Raw genomic sequence first — 14,740 nt, 5'->3', positions numbered from 1 at the left:
GAAGAGGAGCTACAAAGCCAGATCTAGACGCTATCCTTAAGTCTAAAGGAAGCAAAAAGCAGAGCTACCCACTTGCAACAAGAAAGAGAATACACAAACAAGGCACATGCAAAGAAGGTGAGATCCCTTAATGATACCATTAGCACCAATCAAGTTGAGATGTAGAGAATGGTGATTGCACACCAAGAGGCAATGGTGCAAGTCACCCAACAGTTACAAGACAGTCAAAGATTGGCTGTCAAAAGACTTCTAACAATCACAAAAGCTCAGGAAAGGGAGGCTACTGCCAGACATGCACAAGAGGAAGCAACAAGGCGCTTCAAGGAGTTGGATGCTACACGGATGGTCCGAGAAACAACCATATCAAACCTCCTCATCACCAATGACTCCTGTATACAAGAATTGGAACGACAACTGGCCATACAGGACCGAAGTCAAAGACAAGAGCCTATAGATGAAATTCGCCTACTCCTTGAGCGAGCCTCAAAGATAGGTCAGCTGTTGCTAGTAACTCCTCAAAGATAGGTCAGCTGTTGCTAGTAACTCCTCGGGCCCCTCCTCAAACTCTTACTCTTTTTTTGTCTACACTAACCCTCTCATTGCTTCAATATGATATAAATCTGTCTGAGGACCTAAGCCTAGGACTAACCCTCATTAAGCAAAATACTGAGCGTGATACTATTTCCACGATCATTATGGGAATTTCGTGTGGGAGGATGTAGTATTAACTAATCCACAAGCTATTTACTTTTATCTATTGCACCCTATTGTGCTAAAGCTTCGTAGTTGGTGTCGGGTACTCCAAAACTATGAAATCTTATATAACAGTGTTGAAAAATTAGACCTGTTTGTTCTAGATGATATTCCCGAAACACTGGCCAACTACGAGGTGGTAGCACAAAGTTATCAATGGATTATAAGCCATGGGGTGGCTAGAGGTCTACAATACTCACCAGCACTTGAACTTATGCGAGTCTTTTTTATATCACCCTTTTGGTATTCTAAAACTATACCATAATATCTACAAACATTTAGAATCCATGTTAACCAATGTCCTCTACACTTTTGATAAATCACATATCGAATATCCTAAAATAAGTTCTGAGGACATCACTGAGCTCCAAGATTTTATGAAACTCCACAAGCCTAGCCACCCACCCCCTAGCCCAGGCCATGGTCAGGAAGAGACACCAACTTCATCATCCAACCCTAGTTACCCAGTGTATTTTAATGTAGCTAGTAAACTACTTAATCTGTATCCTAATGCACTGCTTACTAACAAGTCTCAAGCCGGCTACATTTTTTCTACTCTCCCTTCTCAACATATAGAATTTCCCACTAACCCTCTCGCCCCCCCGAGGAGGTACCAGCACGTGACCCATCTCCCCCATGGCAAACTCAAGAGGTACGGCATACTCTCCCCCAAGACAATATTGAAGCTTTTACTGATGATACTATTTTGGAAGCCTTTGATTCAAAAGAGTAGTCCACAAAAATGACCAACTCATTCCTTAGCTCAAGCTTCCTCGTGTCATTCAGAGTGTGTATGTGTAAGCACGACACCCAAAGTCATGGATATGGGAAAGAGTTGATTTCTCGCCATAAAATGCTTCAAACGGGGTCTTGTGAGGGACAACGACCGTGGGGCAACGTTCATAAGGTACACTATAGTGCTGACTGATTCTAACCAAAGGCATTCAGGTAGCTCAGCTGTGGCAAACAACATGGAGCATGCAATATCTATAACGGTATGGTTCTTGCAATCGACTACTCCATTTTGTGAGGGTGAGTTGGCGGAGGTGAGTTGGCATTGAATGCCCTACTTTTGCAAGAACTCGACAAATTGATGGGAGATAAACTCACCACCATTTTCACTGCGAGCAATCCCAATCGAGATGCCCATTTGGTTAGTAACTAACCGAACCCACATGGTAAGTATTGGAAGGCATCTGGTTTATGCTTCAGGAAATACACCCACATGTAACTCGAATAATCATCTACAATCAGCATGTAGTAGAGTGACCCGTTCAACGAGGGGGTCTCGAAGTAGGTTTTTGGGATCAATGTTGTTGCCTTGGGGTTTGCCTTGATTACCTGGGTTGTTGTTCCCCTTCCCTTTCTGCCCCTTGTGGATAGAGGTTGTATTGGAAACAAGGGCCCCCTCGTGGGTAAAGGAGGAAGAAGATGGCTTCTTGGGATGAAATTGGTCATGTAACCGAGCGAAGCACAAGAGGTGGCACTCACACTCATATAGGTTAGCCATAGGTTCTAAGCTAATGGTCTAGGTGACAAAAGTAAAGAAACTAGGTGGCAACTTGTTTAGTAATGTGATGACCTGGTCTTCTTGAGACTTGGCAAAGCAAGTGGTGGCGTGCTCTCTGCGTTAAGGCGGCGCTGGTATTCAGCAACCTTGACTTTCAGGTCATCTCCCTCTTCTTCTGCAATGTGTGCTATCATGTGCTACATATCTCTGTGAAAGGTATGCCCATCTATTAGAGACATAGGGGAGCTACTGGAGTTGTGAATGAAACTCCGGCAGAAGGCCTTGCATGAGCTCCACTATGGCAGTGGCATTCCTAGCTTTCCAATAGCGGATGACTTCAAGAGGTGCTAGTGAGGGGTGGGGTTTCGATTCAAGTCCCTTCACTAGGTTCCAAGAACCTTGGGAAGTAAAAACTTATTCCATAAGGTTAGCCCATGTAATTAGACCCATTGAAACGAGCTTTTTTTGTGAAAGCATTTCTAGACATAGAAACATGAAGGGAAGGAGCTGGTGGGGTGGTCCAGGATGGCTGGTACCCATATTTGGAGTGTAGAGAGTTAGGTGGAACTCCATAATAACCACTAATACCCAGCACAAGTGTAGGTCTGATGAGGGTACTCCACACGACCACAAGATGGGATATAAGGCTGAATGAATAGTGTATGTATAATGGTGAATGGTGAAGTAATCTAGTACAAGAGGCCCTCTTATGTGAGGTGACTCCGAGTAGTAGACCGAAGAAGAAACAAAGACGAAGTCAAAGCAAGAGGCTCGGTCAATGACGAAGGATGGCGTCGGAGACAACGATAGCACTCCGTGTGAAGTAGAGGGCTGCGAATGCAGTGCTACTACAAGATCAGGATTCTGAGCAGAACTGGGCCCAGATGTGTGCTACCAGAGGGCAGTGTGCTACTTAGGGAAAAACCCAAAAAAGCATCACAAGCCAACATAAAAGTAAGAAGGTCCAAGAAGTAAATAAAGTTCAAGGATTCATGTTAGAGAATGGATGTATGTACTTTAATAATTGATTGTGTGTCCTTGAAAATAGAGATCTCAAGAGAAGAATTTTAAATGAAGCTCATAACAGGCCTATAGTAGGTCATCTCAGCTATGTTCATGGCTATAAAGAAGAGTTTCTTTGGGCTAGGACTTATAAAGGATGTATTATAGCATGTTTTATCAATGCTTAGTATGTGAGAAGACCAAGGCCAAAAGGATAAAAATGCCAAGAAAATTGTATCCTTTGGATATTCCATAGATGAAATGGGAGTGCATAAGTATGGATTTCATTACTCGATTACCTTCGGTTAATGTAGGATATGATTCCCTCTTAGTCGTGGTAGATCGCTTGATGAAGGTTTTTCCGGTGAAAAAGACTTATACTGCATGTTTGCTAAGGTATTTCTGAAAGAAATATTTCAAACTCTATGGATTGTCTAGAAGGATAGACAGTGATCAAGATGCTAAATTCACACCCTGCTTTAGGGTTGCATTCTCGAAAGCTATGAGTACCTCTTTAGATCTTAGTATTCCCTATTATCTAGAAACTAATGGTACGGCCAGACAGAGAGGGTAAACCAGGTAATCTTTTAGCATTCAATGGACGGGAACCTAAAGATGAATGAATTATTTACATTTGGTAGATTTTTCTTATAATGCATCTCATCATTGAAACATAGGGATGAGTCTATTTCAGGCACTTTATGGATTATGTAACGCCATTGATTTGGCTCGACCCACTGATCAGAGTGGAAGTGTCAAAGCGAATGTTAGATAAAATGGATCATCAGCACAAGACAAGGTGGGAGGACCTCCCGTAGGGAACTAATGAGTTGGTGAGGAGATCCCTCATCATTATACAATGCTTTGTTGATGCCTTTGGGTCTAGGTATAACATTATCAAATCAAGGATAATCAATCTAAGAGAATATGAATCTTTTGACCTTCAAATGTAAGCAAAGGCAATATTTTCATGCACTTGGGAGATATAAGGGTAGATGTATCTAGCGTAAACAATTGCTTAAATGAGTTATTAGAAAATCTACATCAAGATTTGTAGATGGGACTTGCTCCCATTTTGTCCCCAAGTTGACTATTATCAATTAGTGCTCTTAGCTTCATTCCACTTTGTCTCTATGTCCTATTGGATTTCTAAAAACATCACTGGCTTAAGCGGTTATCCCCAATTAAGCAATTCCTATGGAGGAATAAAGTTAACCACAAGGTAAGGAGCTAGATAGAAGACAATAAGGGTTAATACATATTCAAACCCATGCCAGTAAATGTAGAGTAAATTGTGATTTATTAATTGTTTCCAATAAGCTTAGGTCATCCAATAAGCTCAACTCATCTAGTTATGACGTGTGGATGGTAAATTTTTTCTAGGTTTAAGGCAAGGATAGGTTTTTGTGGGATTTCTAACTAGGATCATACTTGCATGTAAATACTCGGGTAACCTCCATTGCTTCCTCTCAAATTCAGTTTCACCCAAGGGTGGCATTTGAAGTGCTGCGGGGTTTTTTTTCTACGCTCATGATGGCAGCGCTAACCTTGTTTTGTTATGAAATCTTTCTGATTTGATAGTGTTCCAGCTATACGTCCAATTTAACCTTGAAGATAAAACAAAGACCAATGGGCATTCTCATGAGCGAATCCAATACAATGGTTTAAACCGCTTCGGTCATAACGTTTGAAAATTTTGCAACAATTTTTTTAGATATATTGAAGATGAGAACTTGGAGTATGAACCTCTCCTAGAGCCTGACAACTTTGAGAACTAGATTCATGCCCTAGAAAACCACTGATACTCTCCCATTGAAATTTAGAACAACGTTTGCAAGACTAGATGAGACAATAATAACTTCTTTGTTCATGCTTGAAAAGACTCGAGAAGGAGAGAAAGCTTGAGCTCTTGCAAGTACACATACACTCACACAACAATGGATAAGACACACACAAAGATGGAAGGCTAAAATCTTCTTCTTGTTGCTCTCAAAAGAGGTCTACAATGAAAACCAACATAAGTACTTAGAGTACTATGTACATGCGGTTCATAATGTGAATAGGCTAAGTAGGTGAGTTGGCAAGTTAAATATGCCATAACTCGGTTGGACTAGGTAGGTGTAGTACATCTATAGAATCATTGGCAAAGATCCATAATGTTAGCTACCAATCGTGCTAGTGGTGTAAAGATCGAATGGTTAGTGAGGCACATCATGAGTGTCAGCTCGTGTTGAGCTTGACATCTCAACAATGCTTACTGCAATGTCTCTTTTGGGAGCTGACAGTGACTTTGAACCAAGGGTAGCTAGTAACTCATCTAGTGATGACTCCTCTGTAGAAGAAACAACTTCCACATTATCGACACAAGTACCTGATCAAGAAAAACATAACCACATAGGAAACCTAAAAGTTATATTCTCTCCATAGAGATTGACTTTCATTGGCTTTGCTATGTATAAGCCATGGATCCACCTGAGACCTATATCAATAGACAGTGGGAAGGTCTCTCTTCCGGTTAAGACATTCTGACCAAGGGAGTAGTATGACTTTAGTGAAACTTCTTGGGAATAGATTCAATGTATTTAAGTACAAAAAGCTCAAAATAAGATTCAATGTATAACTTGTTATGAACATTTAAGAAAGAGGAAAATGTTCTAACTATGAGTAGGAAAACTAGGTTATTTTATACTTCATTAACAATATCATATAGAGAACAATGGGTAGAAAAGTTTTTCTAGAGAAGAAGAGAACAATGTAGGCAAACAGAGGAGAAGTGAGGGTGGAGAGTTAATAGTACTTTGAAGAAGGTTCATGAAAAGTGGATTACTACTATAGTAAAGTGTAGATGAGAGTAGGTTCACATAGCATGGAGCTTTAAAGAGAATAATATAGCTAATACCTTGAAGCAAACTCAACCAAGTGCCTTATCTACAAAAGAGAGACGATAAGCGTAGAGTATCTTAGTCTTTCACTTAATAATCTCTTGACCATAGTTTATCTTCCTTTTATTCAAACCAAAGCAACTAATGATAGTAGACACATCAAGTGCAATCACAAGCGCCTAGTATTACAAGCTAATAATTACGCTAGTAACCCAAATCATAATGATTTTTCGTCACGCATTATCATACCATCATTTGAGCGTTGTAGCTCCCATCTTCTATCATTGGGCCCTTATATTTGACACCTTCATCAACCTTGTAGTAGATACCTTGAGCATTGTGTTTAATTATTTGATGCCAATTTACTCAAAAAAATGAAACCCATGATCTACAAATCCCTCATCTAGCTATTAAAATTTGAAATTGTTCCATTACCAAACTCATATGCTAGGAAAGAGTGGGTAATAATTACTAATATACTAGTACATAATTGTCCTTGCACAATGTTGTGCTATATAATATGCCAATATCATGTATAATGTATTATACGTTACATGTGGGTGGTATGTATGGTGTAATGTCACAAGGCAGGTGACCGAATGTTACTTCAAGTATCGTCTTAAATCAATCTCTCTCTCTCTCTCTCTCTCTCTCTCTCACACACACACACACACACACACAAAAGAAAGATCACACACTTACACAAGGATAAATACAAAACAAGTCAACAACATTCTAGATAGCACAAGCAATCTAATAATCAGGTTTATGCAAGAATCTATGATCAAAAGAGTGTAGTGTAGGTTTCAGCTGAGCAACTGCAAGCAATTCAAATCTTTCTCATGCATTGTCCATTACCATAACCCATCATTATCATGACTTCCACTTGTGTCAGTTCTTGAAGCACTTCATTTTTTTACCCTGCCACCAATGGAGAGCAGTATATAAGTGAGATGCACAAAATCCAGCACTAAGCCTACAAGCATATGAGCATATATAACTTGTAACATAAAATGAAATCATCTACCTACTAACAAAGTCACCTTCTGTAAATAATGCAGCCATCCTCATTTTTTGAGCTGAGCCATTATGGCATCTTTGAATGGTCCAAGCATCATGTGTTTTTCTGCTTTTCATTCACTCTTGTTCATCATTAGTCACTAGACAAGATGCCCATACAGAGTCTGCTGGTGTAGGGGGCTGGACCCAATGACCAGGTATGCGGCTGTAAAATAGAATCAAAACAGATCAAATAAACAGCTTCGTGTTTTCACCTTCTAGACAACAAAAGCTCAGCCACTGTTGATTCCACACCACAAACTCACCTGCCACCAGGTAGGATAAAAGTGTCCCAGAGTCTTCGAACCTGTTAAAAACATGAAACCATTGCCATCATGTCCATTCCTAATCAAATTTTCTCATAAATACTGTAAAAAGGCTTTACAAGCCCAAAAAAACATGCAGTGCTGGAGCAGGAGCTTAGCTTATATGCTGAGCGAGCAGGTTTACGCTCATCAGGGCAGGCAGGCTTCAGGAGAGCTTTCTCTACCACTGACCATGTATTCACTTTGAGATGTATGATTGATCAGGCCAGAGTGAGGAAGAGAAAGCTCTATTGCTGCTTTGTGGATTTCCGCAAGGCATTTGACACAGTACCACGAGAGAGGCTCTTTCAGCGCTTGCAGTCTCTTGGCATACCAGCAGATATGACATGGGGCATCTATGCATTATATGAGCAGGTTTTTGGGCGAGTCAGATGTCCAGGAGGTATGTCCGAGACTATTGCTAGCACCATTGGTGTGAAGCAAGGATGCCCACTTTCCCCCACGCTATTTGGGTTATACATTGATGAGGTGGCTGACTTCATTACACGGGGAGGCGGAGATGGAGTTGATTTAGCAGGTACCTCAGTACATATTATGCTCTATGCTGATGATATTGTATTAGTGTCTGAGTCCCCCGGTGGTCTACAACAGCATCTACATGCACTCCATGATTTCTGCACACAGAGGGGTCTTACTGTGAACCTTGGGAAAACCAAGGTTATGGTCTTTCATACATCGAGACAGGGCAGGAGTCAGCTGACATTCACTCTCGCAGGATGCCAGGTGGAGGTGGTGACATCATACGTGTACCTAGGGGTTACCTTCTCTGCAGCAGCCACACGCTTTACCATGGGTTCCGCAGCCAGAGCTAGATTGACACGGGGATATGCAGCATTGGCTATGCTAGAGAGACAGTGCCACCAGGCGCATTTTCAGGAGCCCCGGACGAAGGGGTGGCTATTTGACACATTAGTCACACCGGCATTGATGTATGGAGCAGCAGTATGGGCGCCAGGCCTTGCTACCCATTGGTGGACACAGATAGAGAGACCACAGGCACTCATGATGGCACGCATGATACGCAGCAAACCGTCAGTACCTCATGACATTATCCGAGCAGAGTTTGTTGCGCCTCCTATGATGGTAGAGGCCATATTTCAGACTATATGCCTGCTAGACAGATTCAGAGAGATGCCACAGGACAGATTATCATACAGAGCTTTTCAGGCATCTAGACAGTTGGCTGAGGCAGGAGACAGAGGATCATGGTATGCACAGGTCACACATTGGTTCTCACAGCATGGCCCAGACATGGATCATCTACCACCATTCCAGTATGACAGGGATGCACCACATATCCGTCTCTCTCATAGTGAGAGGAACAGAGTATTGAGACAGGATCTATGGCAGCTCTATACACGAGAGACATGGATATCGCCTACACAGCCTCTTCCACCGAAGATGCTATACTACAGAGATCACTTCATGAGTATCACTGATGATGGATTTATAGAGAGGCCTAGATACATGGGAGGGCTTTTTACCACACGGCTCCCGAGTGGCTATTGGTCAGCTCAGAGTTTCATCACACCGATTGGAGATTGAGACTGGCAGAGCAGCACGGATCCCCCGAGAGGAGAGGGTATGCAGATTGTGCAGAGAGGAGGTGGAGAGTGAGGAGCATTATGTATGCAGATGCAGAGCATATACAGCCATCAGAGAGAGATATCCCATTTTATTCAGAGAGCCACATTCCCTACGCCAGACCTTTGAGGCAGCTGACCAGCGCATACTGGGGAGATACATTCTAGACATACAGCGCCACAGAGAGACATTATTACAGGCTCAGACAGCTCCAGAGGGGGGGCGACAGACACAGATTACTACATTTTTTCAGAGATCCATACCCCTCCCAGCCCCTACACGGCAGGGAATTACTCTCCAGAGAGCAGAGACACTTAGAGCCCGCAGGAGACAGAGGACACCTGGCTTTCGGACACCACGCCTATACCAGAGAGAGATGACAGAGATCAGAGCTCAGTTTCACAGAGAGGGTGAGGAGCGACTGGCTCGCTTCAGAGCACACCCAGGCATGTTCTTCAGGGAGCTGTGGACACCCCCTTCACTGATGTATACCATTTTATACCCCCAGTATGGTACAGGATGGAGCTAGCTAGGTTGCATATCATGATTGTATACTCCATGCATATAGCTTTGCATTCTCCTAGTAATAGAGCTCCATCCCCTACACATCCAGATTCAGCTTTTTTATTCAGTACTTTTTCATTTTGTTGGGATGACAGAGGATACCCCATACATGTACTCCGATTTGTCTCATAGGCCGAGTTCAGTCTTTTGGAAGACGTTAATAAAATCTTTCTTTCTTTCTTTCTTTCTTTCTCTCTCTCTCTCTCTCACACACACACACACACACACACACACAAACAAGTTAAGAACCCGAAAACAAGCCTTCCACCATTAGTCTAAATGAACTAGATATCAACCAAGAAGGAGATAAAGTTTTTTTCTGTTTTGGGGGGGGCACCTCACCTGTATGTAGGCAGCATATGCAGGCATGCGGGCAACACATGGGCCAGCACAAGTGCCATGTGGCAGATGGCCATTCGCTGGGGCAGACGACCAGCAGAGATAACAGTCCGGCTGCTTGTGCTCAAAAAGAGTCGGGCAGGGCCTGGCACGTCGGGCAGCCCACACGTAAGAAAATACAGTATTTAATGCTAGTCATAGCCTTTTAACTGGCCGACCAGCACTTGTAGTGCATATATATACGAGCATGGGAAATTCATCGGCATTTCTCAGCAATGGAAGCCCATAGAGTGATTCTCTAGCACAAGGGCTGATCAAGGAAATATTTCAACAAGGCTACATGCTGAATCGTGGTCAACGTTTTTGTACTTGAAATTCAGTTATAACACGTCTTTCTTGTACATCATACAAATCAGTAGTTTTAGGGCTTTTTGTGTGTGTTGTGTTTGATTCCACTGCTCTCTCTTCTCTCTCTACTCTCAAACCCTAGCACATAGGCACAAGAGCTCTACAGTTGGTATCCAAGCCTCGAGCACCATTGTGTGTCGCTATTTGGATAGGTTACCTTCCAACAGCGCACCAGTCGCAGTTGGGAAAAGTCACTATTTGGGTTCTCTTCTCACTTGCTCCAGGCTACTTGTTATGGATTCCGAACAACTTGTCTAGGGTCTAAAAGCAAGTATAGAGGTCATCTCTAACCATCTCAACATGAGATGGCACCTTGAGCACCTATTGTTCCGTATCTGGCATCGACCGAGGCTCGTGCTTCTCAACAAGGTGTGAAACTTCCTGGAGGAGGGTCTTTCACTCCTTCGGATGAGCTTGGCTTTGGGTTCAGCAATTGTCATTCTACACCTGCTTGTAGTCAACAAGAGACACCATTCACATCCCCGATGGTCTCCTTCTCGGAGTCCCTCTCCACCGGACTCCCTGAATACTTCCCATTCGCCTTCACCAGCACGACATTGGGGTACTAACGGTTTGCCGTGTTGCATGCGCGGAAGCCTTCTTCTGTGATCCAGCCCTAAGCCTGATTATGGAACACCTATAGATGCTTAATGAAATGATTAGACAGAGGAGAGAGAGAGAGAGATGGCTGTTGGTATTCAGTATATTACTATGGTACAAAAAGATGTTGTCTTTACAACTTTATGAGGCCTTTGGCTTGCCCAAAAGGTGGCTGATGCACTTCTACTGACTACTTGATGACCTAATCCCAAAGGAGGGAAGAGATGCTTTCTACAAATGATGTCTAATGCTTATATAGGCCTCGGGAGAGTTGGTCGGTCAGATGAAAGGCTGTTGGTCTGTTTATATGTCCACGATTGATGGAAAAATCAGTATTAAATGTTGTCGCTTGTTCATACGTGTGGCCCTTGATGCTGTTCATGCTACCGACTGCTCACAAGACCATGTAATAGCCTTGCTAATGCCCCTGGACTACTCTAAGATGCTGTCCTAAACCAAGGAATATGCTGAATACATGGCACTGTTAGCAGTCATCTCCTGTTTGTACCATATTACTCAGTGAGGGCCTCTGTTGTGCGTGTGCCCGCCCAGGAGTTCTCTCCATTTTTTCCTTGTTTTTGGTTGTGGGGGCTGTCTAGTTCTAGCCGACTGTGTTTTTTGTCCTGGCCGACTGTATATGTGCTGGCCAACTGGCTTTATCCCAATCGTGGACATGTAGGCAGCCTATCGGCTGTTTTTGGGCTGGCCGACCAGCAGCATAGGGTGGCACAAATACCACCCTTGTCCCCATACTCCATTTTGTACCGGATCTTTGTGTATATAGCAGAGTTTATACAGCTTCTCTCTTTACACTTTGCGTTTTCTTTCTCACAGCAGTTGTCTCATTTTCCGCTGTGCATTCCAACATGGTATCAAAGCCCCAGGTGGCTTGAAGCTTGGAGACAGTGAGAGCTTGGAGACAGGTGGCTTGAAGCTTGGAGACAGTGAGAGCTTGAGTGTTCGCTGTTTTTTGGTGCTGATTGGAGATTTCTTGGGCTATTCGGGACTTGGAGAATGGGTAGAAGGTGGTCATCACCATTGGACAGCCACCTTGCATAGTGTTTGCGGCCTCTTCCTTCCCAACCACCCTCCCTCCCTTCACAAGACCTTGTGAACCCTTGAGATGGCAGATTTGCTTGAGATGGCTCAGAAGCATGTGAAGATCCCCACTCTCCCTACATTCCCGGTGGATCGACAGTTGGACGGGACCAACTATGGCATCTGGAAGGTAATGATGGAGTCTGTCTTGGAGTCCTATGACTTGGCTGATTTCATTGTGGTTGGTGTTTCAAGGCCAGAGTTGGAGGACGGGGAGCTTTTACCCTCTACTAGGAAAGAACGGGAGGCTCACGCACAGTTATGGGATCGTGTCAATGCCCGTGTGCGTTCTTTCATCTTCCTTAATTGCACACCCCAGGTGATTAATCATATCAAACACATGACGTTGGCCAGAGGGATTTGGCAGCACTTGACTTCTCTATATAACAGGGTATCACCCATGACGCAGATTTCCTTGGAAGTGCAGATACAAGTGATGAATCCTACAAAGTCTTCAACAATGCGGGAGCACATCAACAAACTCCAGGCTCGTCTCAGCAAGAGGTTCTTCAGACTGGGAAGGAGATATCTTCAGAGGATATGGCCATCACTTTGCTGTCGCATCTGACCTCACAGTATTCAACTTTCTATTCCTCTTTGATCACCAGTGGGAGGCTCAGCACCATCACGTGGGAGAAGCTTGTGCCTATGGTCTTGGACCAGGAAGAGCGGTTTACGAACCCTCCACAGGGCAGAGATTCTGAGGCCTTGATTGGCCAGCCCGCAACAAGGGAAAAGGGAAGTCTTCACAGGCGAAGTCTTCTGAGCAAGAGCTCAACTCGGATCGTGACACCTTGAAGGTAGAGCGGACTTGTAACCATTGTGGCGAGAAAGGCCACTATTGGAGGAAATGTCCTCAGCGGAGCACCGAGAAGGGTGCAGATTACTCAGCAGTAACCGTGAAGACTCCAGCTTTTGTGCACTTGGAGATTATGGACACTGGAGTTTCATCTTCTTCGAGCAGAGACGCGGTTGGACTCACCACTAGGGATACTCGGGAGTGGATTCTAGACAGTGGTGCTTCTAGGCACATGACTCCTTCCCGAGAGTTATTACAGGATCTTCACAGGCAAACGGGTCACATCCTTATTGGTGACAAGTCCCCTATCCCTATTCACAGTGAGGGCAGGTTGGAGATCATTGCCGATGGCAGAGGGAGGAAGCATTCCTCCCAGGTTCTTTATGTCCCATCTCTTGGTTTTCATCTTTTGTCAGTGCATGAGGTTTGCAAGACTGGCATACGGGTGGCATTTTGTTGCTCTCTGGGACAAAGCAGCTGGCCACGTTGTTTGGGAAGGGGGAGTGGAGAATGGGATTTACAGACTCTTAGCACTCTCTTATAGGTTCTCAGTTAGGTGATTTGTGGCAGTTTCGTCATGGCCACTTGAATGTGGATACGCTGCGGCGGGCTTTCCGGGACCAAATGGTGGATGACTTGCCAGTTGTTGGCAGCAAGCAGGGACATACCAGTTCTTGCGTTCGTCAGTTAGAGAAGCCTTTACAGGTGAACTATGCTTTGATGTCTTGTATCATTCAGGACAAAGAGCCTACTTCAATTGAGGAAGCTCTTTTCCAAGACTTGGAGGAAAGCCATGCAAGTGGTAAATAGTGACTTGCAGGAGGAGGTGTATGTTAAGCAACCTCCAAGCTTTGAGGTTCCGAGATCAAAGGGAATGGTATATAGGTTACGGAAGGCCTTGTATGGTCTTCAACAAGCTCCCAAGACTTGGCATAACAAAGTTACAATTAATGATCCTTGTGAGAAGGTTGATGCCTCCTTGTATCGGAAGCTTGTTGGTTCATTGATTTGGTTGCTGAACACCAGTTTGGACTTGAGCTTTCCAATGAGACTGTTGAGCTCATTCATGCAAACACCTTTGCAGACTCATTGGGATGCAGGATTGCGGATCTTGCCGTATCTGCAGGATACGAAGGATCTTGAACTCTTATGTGACACTAAGAGGGAACGACTCATGGAGTCAGACTCCAAGGTTGGAGTGACTCAGATTGGGGAGGAGATCCAAACACGAGGAGATCTACATCAGGCTACGGATTTACCCTTGGCTCATGAGCTATTTCTTGGAGCAGCAAGAGGGCCGGCCTTTAGTAGAAAGTTGAAACCAAAGTGCGATAGACTAACAGTTGCCCAAACACAGCTGTAAATCAGCAAAGTAAAAAGATAAAAGGGAGCTACAGTGCTCCTACACAAAAACCATGACACCTGTTGGCCCCAAAGCTTGGCGCCCCTTTCAGTATTTCTTTATTCACATTCAAGGGAGAGTTCAACTGTGTACAACATGGCCAAACATGGCTTATGCATATGCATGTCCAGACTGCCAATCCTCTGGTCCTCTTAACATAGAGGTTTCACACAGCCCTATGCTCAAAACACCACACTATACTTCACCTGTAATCTCCCAGGAAGGTACATCCATGAGGCCCTGAAAACGCAGTCAATTGGCCCATGCACATTACTATAAAACAGCCCAAGAACCCTTCCAAAAACATGCCAGAATTGCTCCTGTTTCTGCCCTCTTAGGCTGCAAATCCCTCCTCTCACAAGGGACCAAGAATAGCACTCCCGAACAGCCCACGAGCCGGAAGAAAGAGGAACT

The 14,740-nt window shown here is 44.0% G+C and overlaps 1 protein-coding gene across 4 annotated transcripts in view; it reads right to left on the bottom strand.

Annotated features, from left to right (window-relative positions):
- Positions 1 to 6,828: 6,828 nt before the first annotated feature.
- The window catches only part of LOC147604306 (U11/U12 small nuclear ribonucleoprotein), a 43,617-nt gene continuing 35,705 nt past the window's right edge, over positions 6,829 to 14,740 (bottom strand). For 3 of the 4 annotated variants that reach the window (XM_086795247.1, XM_086795249.1, XM_086795250.1), the window contains exons 7-9: positions 7,473 to 7,513; positions 7,191 to 7,372; positions 6,829 to 7,068 (exon numbers count right to left, since the gene is read on the bottom strand). In XM_086795247.1, the coding sequence (XP_086651373.1) occupies positions 7,285 to 7,372; positions 7,473 to 7,513 (129 nt within the window). In that variant the 3' untranslated portion in view covers positions 6,829 to 7,068; positions 7,191 to 7,284. Of the gene's footprint in view, positions 7,069 to 7,174; positions 7,373 to 7,472; positions 7,514 to 14,740 lie in introns of all 4 variants that reach the window. The other variant, XM_086795248.1, reaches the window with a different exon arrangement.

Source organism: Cibotium barometz, chromosome 62 (assembly GCF_041138505.1).
Source record: "Cibotium barometz isolate CiBa-2024 chromosome 62, ASM4113850v1, whole genome shotgun sequence".
Taxonomy (NCBI): domain Eukaryota; kingdom Viridiplantae; phylum Streptophyta; class Polypodiopsida; order Cyatheales; family Cibotiaceae; genus Cibotium; species Cibotium barometz.
The sequence above is the reverse complement of the archived record's forward strand: the minus strand, read 5'-3'. Positions and strand labels throughout refer to the sequence as shown.